This window comes from Cololabis saira, chromosome 21, assembly GCF_033807715.1.
Source record: "Cololabis saira isolate AMF1-May2022 chromosome 21, fColSai1.1, whole genome shotgun sequence".
Taxonomy (NCBI): domain Eukaryota; kingdom Metazoa; phylum Chordata; class Actinopteri; order Beloniformes; family Belonidae; genus Cololabis; species Cololabis saira.
Genome location: NC_084607.1, coordinates 35,421,486 through 35,433,503, shown reverse-complemented (window position 1 = coordinate 35,433,503; position 12,018 = coordinate 35,421,486). Strand labels below are relative to the sequence as shown.

The 12,018-nt window shown below is 40.5% G+C and overlaps 1 protein-coding gene across 2 annotated transcripts in view; it reads right to left on the bottom strand.

Annotated features, from left to right (window-relative positions):
- Nucleotides 1-12,018, bottom strand: part of carm1 (coactivator-associated arginine methyltransferase 1) — a 37,852-nt gene that overhangs the window by 17,923 nt on the left and 7,911 nt on the right. For both annotated transcript variants that reach the window (XM_061712879.1, XM_061712880.1), the window contains exons 4-10: nt 10,324-10,428; nt 6,930-7,040; nt 6,630-6,807; nt 5,470-5,560; nt 4,284-4,365; nt 4,070-4,155; nt 1,597-1,686 (exon numbers count right to left, since the gene is read on the bottom strand). In XM_061712879.1, coding sequence (XP_061568863.1) covers nt 1,597-1,686; nt 4,070-4,155; nt 4,284-4,365; nt 5,470-5,560; nt 6,630-6,807; nt 6,930-7,040; nt 10,324-10,428 — 743 coding nt within the window. The remainder of the gene's footprint in view (nt 1-1,596; nt 1,687-4,069; nt 4,156-4,283; nt 4,366-5,469; nt 5,561-6,629; nt 6,808-6,929; nt 7,041-10,323; nt 10,429-12,018) is intronic.

The following is a 12,018-nucleotide window of genomic DNA, read 5'->3' as shown; positions in this document are numbered from 1 at the left end:
CGATCAGGAATCGGATATATATATCAGGGATCCGTTGTCCGGTAAAATATGCCGAAGTCCGGTATTTTATAATCTCTCTGGTCAAAATGTCCGGTGAAAATACTCACTGGGGCTGCGGGACTAGGGACTAGAGTCCCCGGGAGTACCGCGGAGGGACACGCCGAGCTCCGGTGCCGGGAGCCTGGAGGAAGCGGAGCTGCGGCGCAGACATCCACGTGTGCGTTGATTTATGGTCCCGCGTCGCACCGACGCAGAGTCTACAGCGTAGGGTTCGCGGCGACGCGCCCCCTACGCCAGATCCTACGTTGAAGGCTCTGCGTTGGTGTGACGCGGGACCATAAATCAACGCACACGTGGAGTAGTGGGCTCGGAGCGGCAGCCACACCGCATGCGCGCAGAGCACGCCTGTTTGTTTTGAAGCTGAAGCAGCCCATAGAAGCAGCCCTATGCTATCATGTCTGTTGTGTGGAATTACTTCAGAGTGAACGAGGATTTTTTTATGCTGACTTAAGAATGTTCAAGCTGCCTACCTCCTATGTGCTCAGTTTACAGTACACATGTTAACATATAATAAAAGGGTCATCCTGCATAATTTTCTTTTCTCTTCTTCATTTTTTATTGTTTTATAAAAGTATCGGATCGGGACTCGGTATCGGCAAGTCCTCAAAATCAAAGGACTCGGACTCGGACTCGGGGGCAAAAAAACCTGATCGGGACATCCCTAGCAGATATGATCATTAAACTTCAAATAGTGTAAAATAGAGCAGCTCGCATTGTCCTTGGTTGTGATTTCATTTAAAATGCATAGAAATCTCAGCGGGTTAATGGTAAGGGAAAGATTACTTTATTTGTTATTAATATTTATTAGAAATGTATCCATATCCAAAACCCTGCAAGTTCTACACAGAAAACTATTTTACAGTTCAAAAAATCGCTGCTACAGCATGAGACGCTGCCAGAGGTCATTTCTCACTGCCAAAAACAAACTATAGTAAGAGAACAGTGATGTACAGAGATATGTATGAATGGAACTAACTTCCCAAACACTTTGAGCAAACTATTAGCATAAAATAATTACAATTATTAGTAAAGAAACATCTCTTAAATAAATACATGTAAAACGTATTTATTATTATTAAATGGCTATTGGTTTACTAAAAATGGTCATGGGTTCAAGTTACGATAAGTGATTATAACTTAAACGCATTGTAGATGACTATACATTGTTTGAATTGGGTGATGCTATTTAAAGAAGGTATGATTTTATATTGTAATGCATTACATCTAAATGTTTCAGAATGACTGTAACCTTAATGTGAGTGTCAAAAGGAGCACTGGTCTTATTTGACAGAAATCTAGAATATATTTTGTAGTAGAATTTCCTTTTTTTCTTTTCTATGTTTCTTTTCTTTTTCTTCTACTACCTCTTTAGGTTTGCTTTTAATTTTTGTCTTGTATTGTGTATTATGTGTCGGACCCCAGGAAGAATAGATGCAGTTTTGCTGCAGCTAATGGGGATCCAAATTAAACTATAAACTATAAACTGACAGCTCTCAGGTGGGGGTTCCAGTCCACCACGACTCTCAGATCACTCACACTGATCCCATGAACGCCACGTCGAACCAGAAGGCCAGGCCGTGCACCAGGCCAGAGTGCATCATGTGGAACTTGAAGGGAATCTCTATCCTGGAGACCAAAAGAAAAGAGACACTCGTTTAGAAGGAAATATTCACAATTATGCAAAAGTTAGTCTCCCCTCCTCCCACCCCGTGTGTTGATTGGGTTTTTTTTTAGTATGAGCACAATAAAACTCCTCTTGTCTTGGAGAACAGTAGTGAAGTAAATACAACCCCAGGGGAACAACGTATCGGCGTGTCTTCTGGCCCTTTTATTTAAATGAAGCCAAGCAGGAAAAGAAAAAAAACCTGTGGTCAAGCCCCCCCTGGATTCAACAGCCTGTAGATCCACCTTAACCGGACTAAGTTCAGTTATTTGCTGTATGACTAATGGCGCTTTTCCACTAGTTCCTACTCGGCCCGACTCTCCTCCACTCGGTTTGGTTCTTTTCCACCAGGGGTCTAACGTACCGAGTAGATACTTTTTCTGTATCTATTCTGCCGAGGTTCTGAGCTGCTGAGTCGGCTGTATCTGACATCATCACACTACAGGCCACCGATTGGTCGGGGGGTTGGAGTCAGACGTCTGAGTCAGGAGGAGGAAATCAGAGAAAGAGACTCTGACGGTTCTTGTTCATTTTATTCAACCAGCAACGGCAGCAGAAGTCTGTTTGATCCAACTCTGAGGGTCAGATGTTCATAAACCTGGTGCTGAGGAGAGAATTAAAAAGATCTAGACGGAGATAAGGAACGACCAGATCTACCAGGAGCTCTGTCTCTTCATAGCTGCTGACGGCTCCAGCTGACTTTTCAGCAGCACCGAGACAAAAATAAATAAATAAACCGTCGCCGCTTGAAGCTTCTCACTCTTTTTTTAACTTAATATCAAACACAAGCCACAGACCCAGCAGCACATCTATCATCTCCTCCAGGTTCTACATATTTAGTGTTGTTGTCTTCTCTGTTTAGATCACACAATCAAATACGTCACAGCAGCTTCACTCCAACCTCCTACTTCTCATCTGGGTAACAAACATCTCCACCTTGGTCTCATCCACCAGGAGTCTGCTAGTTTCCCAACATCAGTCCTGCTTTCATCTTAACTGTTAAAAGTCCTGGTTCATTCTTCTTCTGATGGTGATGTCATGAACTTTGACATCTTCCATGCTCAGTGAGGACCGTAGGCTCCTAGATGGAGCACCACTATCCGGTCTTGGGGTAAATCCACCGGGACATCCACTCCCAAGAAGACCCACAGCCGTCTTCATGTGTTCCATCCGTGAATAGTCCGTCTGTCCCGGGAGAAAGTTGAACTCTTGGAGCAATGGTGTTGTAATCCTTTCCAGATTGATGTGCAGCAATAGCTGCTTCTCTAACGTTATTGCTTACGTCTTTCCTCATTGGCATTGTGTTGGCACACACTTGAACGCTCCAAATGAGCAAAATACCATAAAAGAGGCTCTAGTATAGGTCCAACATCAGCTCATCAGGGACTGATGCCTAGCAGCACCTGCATAGGCTCTACTTAGTATTCACACATTTATTTGGCTTCATTTTTATAAATAATGCAAAGTTGGAAGAAAAAAAAACATCTTGTTCTTCTGTGGTTGTATGTGCTTGATAATCAGACTCAGTACAATCAGTACTCGAGTTGTAAAAAAAATAAAAATAAATCAGGGGGGATGGTGGATTTGATCATATGGGGACAGATAATTTGTGCTGATTACAAATAATATAATATATTACAAATAATAGCAGTGACCAAAACAGCTGCAGAAATACTGCAGGAATGACATAGCAGCAGTTAAATGCAGCCTTCTGTAAGCTTTAAATATCCACTGGGCTTACATCAAATACATCAAAACACAACAATAAAAAACACTTTTCTGAACTTATCAATATGACTCTGTCCTTCACAGGATAAGTAACATGGATCACTGCAAAAACTCACAATCTTAACAAGAATATTTGTCTTATTTTTAGTTAAAATGTCTCATTTTAGTAAAAAAAATATCACTACACTTAAAACAAGACTCATCACTGGAAAAAACAACAATTTTCACCTGTTTCAAGTAGATTTTCACTTAAAATAAGTAAAAAAAATCTGCCAGTGGAACAAGATTTTTTGCTTGTAATAAGAAGATAAATCTTGTCCCACTGGCAGATTTTCCTACTTATTTCAAGTGAAAATGTACTTGAAACAGGTGAAAATTGTCAAATAAGTTATTTTTCTGGTGTTATTTTTCTGGTGATGACTCTAAATGTTGAAATAGCAGTAAAACCACATTCATTGATGAAATGACATAAGGGATGGAAAGGAGGGATGGCAGTTTTACAGGGGGGATGATTTGGACCGTTTTTATTTCATCCCCCCTCAACTCCAGTACTGAGTACAATACATGATTTTTATCAAGTTTTACCACAAAAACAAGGGACTAAAAGTTCTGACATACCTGTAGAGATCCTCCTCTTTAGTCTCTAAGAAGTTGACGGTGTGTTTGACGGACTTGGCCATCAGAATACGGATGTCAAACGTGTCCTGCGGGTGAAAACAGCAGCACATCCAGGTTCACGTCACTTTAACACAACACTCGGCTTCGGTTTGAAGACAAAAGCTGCGCTGCACCAAACATCTGATCAAGTGCGAGTGTGTGCTGGGTTTCGTACCACGATTGGCTGGCGGAAATACTCGTCCACCGCTGCACCCCGCAGGGCCGAGAGGTCAACGCCGTGGAAGGAGGGCTGATACCTGAGAGCAGAAAGGGAGAAGAGGAGGATTTTACACTGGACTCTCACTTCAATAGCTACACATCAGTTGTGTGGTTGAACGTGGTCGTTCAGGTTCTTCTGATGCCTGAAAGAGCAGATGTGAAGACACCCACATCAAGGGGCGACATCCGGCTAATCCAAGGATGCCAGCACTCCTACTTTAAACACAACGTGGCCTGTTAAACGCACAACGAGTCGAACCTACTCAGCTCGACTCGACTTTGCGCTTCTCCACTAGGGGTCTAACGTACCGAGTAGATACTTTTCTGTAACTATTCTGCCGAGGTTCTAAGCTGCTGAGTCGGCTGTATCTGACATCATCACAATACAGACCACTGATTGGTCGGGGGGTTGGAGTCAGACGTCTGAGTCAGGAGGAGGAAATCATAGACTCGTGGCTTCTTTTCGCTCATTTTATTCGACAGGTAACGGCAGCAAAAGTCTGTTTCATGATCCAACTCTGAGGGTCAGATGTTCATAAACCTGGTGCTGAGGAGAGAATTAAAAAGGGATCTAGACGGTGATAAGGAACGAGCAGATCTACCAGGAGTTCTGTCTCTTCATAGCTGCTCACGGCTCCAGCTGACTTTTCCGAGACCGAGATAAACAAACAAAAAAGAAAGCGTAGGCGCTTGAAGCGGAAGGTAAAAACCAGGAACCAGGAAAATCACTTCCACTACCGGACCGTGACAGGCAGAGCTGGAAGAGCTGCTGCGTCAACAGAAACTGCTCCCCAGAAACCTGCAGGTGATGTCTAGGCCTGCAGCCAATCACCAACGTCCTCCACAAGCATCAGGAGGAAATGAGTTGCCAACTGCCCACTAATGAAATTATCTTTTATTAGTTGGTTGCATCATCACGTGTCCGTCTCATGCTGTGGATCAGAACTTACAACTTAAAGGAGTTTCTTTTAATGACATCGGTCAATAGAATCGCATTAAGAAGTGGTGATGTCACAGAGCGTCCTACACTGTTCTCATCGCTATTTGTTTTGTTTTTTTTATTTCTAGATGTAATATTTACGTCTGAAGAGTTTTTAGTAAAGCTAGAGACCTCAGGCCTCAAGCTCTCTGTTCGTCCTTACCAGAAGTTGGCTTTGGTGAACTGCTCCATGTAGAGCTGCTCATCTGTGAAGGGGGCGAGGTGGACGTCTCCAATAGTGGGAAACATTTTACCTGGAACAAGCACACAGGACACAAGCCAGCAAACAAACATGTCAATTCACTGAGGCCAGTTTCACAAGACGCAGTGAGAGCATGTTCAGACTAGTGATGCACCCAATGTTCGCTAACGGAAATTGTTCGGCCGAAAATAGTAAAAAAAAAAAAAAAACACATTCGGTGTTCGGTGGAATAAGTGGGGGGGAAAAAACGAACAATTAATAACGGCGTGTTAGATGACGCAATCAAACAGCCAACAGCGTGGAGTGAGGGCCGTGCGGTGTTAATGCAGCAAACATGTCAGCATGTCATAATAATAATAATTAGGGCTGGGTATTGATTCAAATGTCAAGAATCGATTTGATTCCGATTCTTATGATTCAGAATCGATTATCAGGATTTGATTCGATCCGATATTGATTTGGGTTAGTGTTATTAAAAATGTTTTTTGAGCTCTTGCCTGAATTATATGACAGTGAAATTATTAGTCCACTAGTTATTTTACAAATTTCACATCGAAAGAAAAGTTCATTTAGTTCAGGAGTTTTAAAAACCAGCGCTACCGCTACTCTTTCACACCACGCACATGTGTGAATTAATTGACGTGACTACTGGGATTAAAGTTCACCGGGCAAATTATGGAAAGAAAAAAATAATTAAAAAAATAAATAAATAAATAAAAATAAATAAATAAATAAATAAATAAATAAATAAATAAAATAAAATCGATCTTTAGACATACAAATCGATTTTTAGGAATTAATATGAGAATTCGATTTTTTTTTCAACACAGGCCTAATAATAAAAATGATGATAATAATAATAATTTAACATAAAAGCTATAAAACAAATAAAAACACTGAAGAGTGCATAAGCGAAATTGAGATATGATACAATAATATAACTAATTAGGTAGACTACTTGTATGGGAAGGTTATGCGATTTTTTATTATTATTATTTTTCATTCGGCCAAGTGTTTATTATTATTTTCGGCTTCGGCCACAAATGTTAATTCCGGTGCATCACTAGTTGAGACGTTCCGTGTGTGGAGACCGTGTCAGCCGTCTCCTGGCAGCTCCTCACCGTTGGGCTTGAGGAACTTCTTGGCGTGCAGGTAGCTCTCCAGCATGCGCTCGTTGAACAGCATGTAGCCCATGGGCTCTGAGATGATGATGTCGACCTGCTCGGGCAGCGTCACCTCCTCCACCTTCCCCGGGATCACCACCACGCGCTCCCCCAGACGGTTGCTGTTCACCAGCACCTGTCCAGGGAGAGGACAGCTCCACGTTGGCATGGAAACACTGCTACACGGCCGGGCGGTTCCCGTTACGGCGGGAAGAGAAGGAGCCGCGCGGCAGATCTGATCTGGTGTGGGGTTCGTACCTCGGCGTGCTGGGCCATCGTGCTGGCTTCCACGGCGTAGACCTTCCTGGCTCCGGCCTGAGCAGCAAAGAAAGAGAGGATCCCCGAGCCACAGCCCACGTCCAGCACCACCTGCAGGGGCAGCCACACTTCAGAGACGGATCACATCTCCTCAGAAGAGGAGGAGGAAAAACTCAAAGATTTCTTTTAGTGCTGTCAGGCCATTAAAAAAATAATTGCTAATTAATTAGAGGATTTATAATTAATTAATCTAATTAATCGCATTTTAATCTCATATCTGCTAACGGTCCCCAAATAAAGAATTTTAATTCTAGGACATTGCAAAATTGCAGTGCATGACTAATCAATTGAAAACACTAAGAAGAGAAGATTTGAAATCCACATTTTTATTGGTGAAATGTGTTTCATAAATTAAATTCAAAAGAAAAAGCTCAAGCACATCAACAAACCAATTAGGCCAGGTACATTATTCAAAAATGCAATACAATACAGTTAAATACAAGACTGTCTCAGAAAATTTGAATATTGTGATAAAGTTCTTTATTTTCTGTAATGCAATTAAAAAAAAAAAAGTCATACAATCTGGATTCATTACAAATCAACTGAAATATTGCAAGCCTTTTATTATTTTAATATTGATTATGGTTTACAGTTTAAGATTAAGATTCCCAGAATATTCACATTTTTTGAGATAGGATATTTGAGTTTTCTTAAACTGTAAGCCATGATCAGCAAAATTAAAATAATAAAAGGCTTGCAATATTTCAGTTGATTTGTAATGAATCCAGAATGTATGACATTTTTGTTATTGCATTACAGAAAATCACAATATTCTAATTTTCTAAGACAGTCCTGTAATGTCAGCCTGGCATGTTTTTACCATCTATGGTTTTTAATCTGAAATGGAGCAAATTCAGCTACAAGAGCAGCCTGGGGTTGATTTACACTTAATATTTAAAGTGATATACTACTAAGTGTGATACTGAGTGTCATCTACAGCAGTGATTCTTAACCATAGGGCCGCGGCCAACACTTGGGCCGCGAGCGCCATCTAGTGGGCCGCCAAAAAAAATTCTGTTTTGTACGTGTGGGCCGCGAGGGCCGCGGGACTGCATAACAACTCCCAACCAAATGAGGAGAAGACACTCAGCTAGCTGTACGTGTAATAGTAAGAGAAATGGTGTGTCTTTACAGAGAAAATCCTTCATTTTGCACAGAGTAGGTTTAGATCCGCTAGGATCAGGGATCGATTACTTGGGTCTGCGCCCAGAGCGAGCGAGCGCGGCGTGATCATTTATCCCGGCGCGTCCCCGCGGCCGGGGAGGTCGGCTGAGGCTGCCGCTCGGGCGGTGGGCTCCGTCGTTACTGCTGAAGGATTGTAGATGTAGATGCGTGGGCTGTCGTGTCTGCTGGACTGGACTGTTCGGGCTTTCGAAAAAGCATCGGAAAGTAACTGCTGCAGCGCGACCAGAGAGCTGCGGTGCGGGCTGTGCCCGTCGCAGCTGATCAGGCTCGGATGAACCCGACACACTGAGTCCTGACAACTTATTAATGTAAATAACTTAAAGTAAAATCAAACTAAGTTTTGTCCTCGCTGTATTTTTAAATATGCAACCCGGAATGGACACATTCATCCTGTTCAGTCTTCACACTGGGACAAAACCAGTGTCTCATACGTTCAGAGACCGTGGCGTTCAAAGTGCGAAAGTGAAACGCCACTGAAACAAAACACAAAGTTTTTCATCAAACATATCCACTCAAGTCTGAACTGAAGTCACAGAAAATAAGCTGACCATCTTAAAACATCCTGCACATGTTTGGGTCCAGATACAGCTGTGAAGCAGCTTCCTCCACAATGAACATAATTAAAACTAAATATCGTTTCAGGCTCAACAATGAACACCTTCACATGCATGAGAACCTGACACCATCCAGCCCAGATTTAAAGTCCTGACAGGAGAAATCAGAGCTCAGTTCTCTCACTGAACGACAGAAAGTGGGGGCATAAGATTATAAGAGGGGAAGAAAGAAAAACTGCAAAACTGTTAAATTGTTAAGATGTGTTTATATTAATTTAGTATAAAAATGTGTTGAGACAATTAACAAAGAAAAGGGGAAATTCAAACTGCTGGTAGAGAAATAAAATAAGATAGCATTTGAAAAATAAAATAAAATCTACTTTATTTTTAAGAGAAAAAAATATGTTTAATTCAAGTTAAACATGTTAATGGGCAAATATGTACTTTTTTTAATATAACAGTCAGATGCAGATGTTGATACAACTATGAGGCTACTTGAATATATACACACACACATATATATATATATATATACATATATATATATATAAAATGATGTTCTGGACCTTCGCTTGAGTAAATTTTCTCTAAATGGACCTCTTAAAGTTTTAGTTGAATACCCCTGCTATACAGTGTTTATATTTAATGGGCCCCGGGCCACTCTGTACTGAAAAAATTGGGCCCCAAGGTCAGAAAGGTTAAGAACCCCTGATCTACAGTGTAGGCCTACTAAAAGAAACTAAATAATCAAATAGATCATTTATAAACCATTTACTGTAAACACGTTATCTACTTTATTTTTGGTTTTAAATAAACTGCAACAGCAACAACAATTTGAAGTGGAATGTCTCAGAAAATTAGAATATTGTGATAAAGTCCTTTATTTTCTGTAATACAAAAATGTCATACATTCTGGATTCATTACAAATCAACTGAAATATTGCAAGCCTTTTATTATTTTAATATTGCTGATCATGGTTTACAGCTTAAGAAAACTCAAATATCCTATCTCAAAAAATTAGAATATTCTGTGAATCTTAATCTTAAACTGTAAACCATGATCAGCAATATTAAAATAATAAAAGGCTTGCAATATTTAAGTTGATTTGTAATGAATCCAGAATGTATGACTTTTTTGTATTACAGAAAATAAAGGACTTTATCACAATATTCTAATTTTCTGAGACATTCCACTTCAAATTGTTGTTGCTGTTGCAGTTTATTTAAAACCAAAAATAAAGTAGATAACGTGTTTACAGTAAATGGTTTATAAATGATCTATTTGATTATTTAGTTTCTTTTAGTAGGCCTACACTTTTTTTTTTTTTTTTTAAATTGCATTACAGAAAATAAAGAACTTTATCACAATATTCAAATTTTCTGAGACAGTCCTGCAATTAAAATCACTCAACGTAGATAAACAGTACTTCGTCAATATGTGTATTTATGTAAAAATAATTGTATTTTTCAATTTGATTTTTTTTTAACTCTTGGGGGCCCCCTAGTGGTCACGGGCCCCTAAGCAGCCGCTCAGTTCTCTTATGCCTCGGGCCGGTTCTGCCTTTTCCCATGAAGCGTTTGTGCTGCGAGGTTACCTTGTCCTTGAAGTCGGCGTGGTTCTGGAGAATGGCCCGCTGGTAGGTCCCTGTCCGAACATAGTCCTGCATCATGTTCTGTTGCTGGGAGAGGTAGCCGTAAAACTGTTGACACACAAGACGAGCAGGCGGTAAAGACAGTCTGGCCGCGGTAAAATCTGTGACCTGGTCAAACAGTGTCACACGCACGACGTGTCCAACGCAGCCCATCTGCTGCACCACATTAACACACACGTGGCAGAAACACAGCAGCTCTGATCAAACTCTCTTCACCCTTTTGGAGTTCTACCTACATTGGCCACGGTTACATGATGTTTTTTAATTCAGAGTTAATTATTCAGAATTAAATAATTCAGAATTAAACTATTTTCCTTCGAGTTTACATGGAAATAGTCATTCTGAATTGAGGTTTACATGGAAAACACGGACTGCGTTTCCATGAATCAATAACCCTTTAAAAACCCGAATATTTTCAATAACCAGAATTTGCACGGCCATGTAAACACCAATAACCCCTTTGAATAACCAGAATTTGCTCATATTCAGGTTTTTAAAAACCCCAATATGAGCCCTGGGTTACTCCTTTTAAAACCCGAATATTGGGTCATGTAAACACCAAACAGAATATCCCCATCAAACGGAACAGGAATTTGTTTTCTGCACATGCTCCCTTCATAAGGAATCCTGGTCTTTTGAGTCCAGGAAGTTCTTATAAACACGGAGAAACCAAGACCAGGAGGAGACTAATCACTTCATAAATGTAATGAAGGATATGAACATTTCTGCATTTGTAGACGGTAGAAAGTACCGGGATAGAAGATTTACAAGAAGGTGAGAGAAAAGTTGAAGCAGCATTTGTTTTGAATTTGGATACAGGAAGAAGAAGCGGAAATGACGGGAATTGTGTCATGATGTTCTCCGTGCGTCGCTGGTTTGATCCAGATATCCTGAATGATTAATTACCATGTAAACGGAATATTCTGAATGTTTCAGTAACCGGAATATTAGCAATAACCCAAATTTTGACTGCATGTAAACGTAGTAACGTTTGATCAGCTTTCTCCAATTCCTCTCCAGGTCTGGGGGTTGGGAAGGTTCTGATTGGATAGGGGGGGGGGCCGGAAGTTAAACTACCGGAAGAAAAACTAACTTAGCCGCTACAACTTTGAAAAGCTCACAATTTTGATGTTTCCTGTTTCCATCTGTTCTTTTAATGATTTCTATTTATTAAATAAATGGTCTCTGCTCTTGACCAGCGTTTACTGCTGCTGCATCTTTAAACTTTGTTAGGAAAACCAGCCCAGCGTGGAATATAAGCGTCATGGAGACAGACGGGCGAGGGAACGAGCAGAAAGAAAGACCGGAATTAATTTAAAGAGGAATGAGTGTTTACATGATCCAGAATTATTTTATTTGGATTTAAAATCTGAATAAACCAGCCACTTACTTCGGAATTAAGTTTAATTCGGAATGGCCATTTCCATTCGGAATTAGGTGTTTACGTGGTAATTTTTACTCATTTTAAATCAGATTTAATTTTAATTCTGAATTAAAGAGAAATTAAACTTCCCATGTAAACACACTGACTTTCAGAGGTCCGTCTGAATGAAGTGAATGCAGAGCACTGAAAGGACGCTCGGCTTTTCATTCAGTCACAGAAGGAAAACAGGATGCTCTCTATGCAACATGTGATAG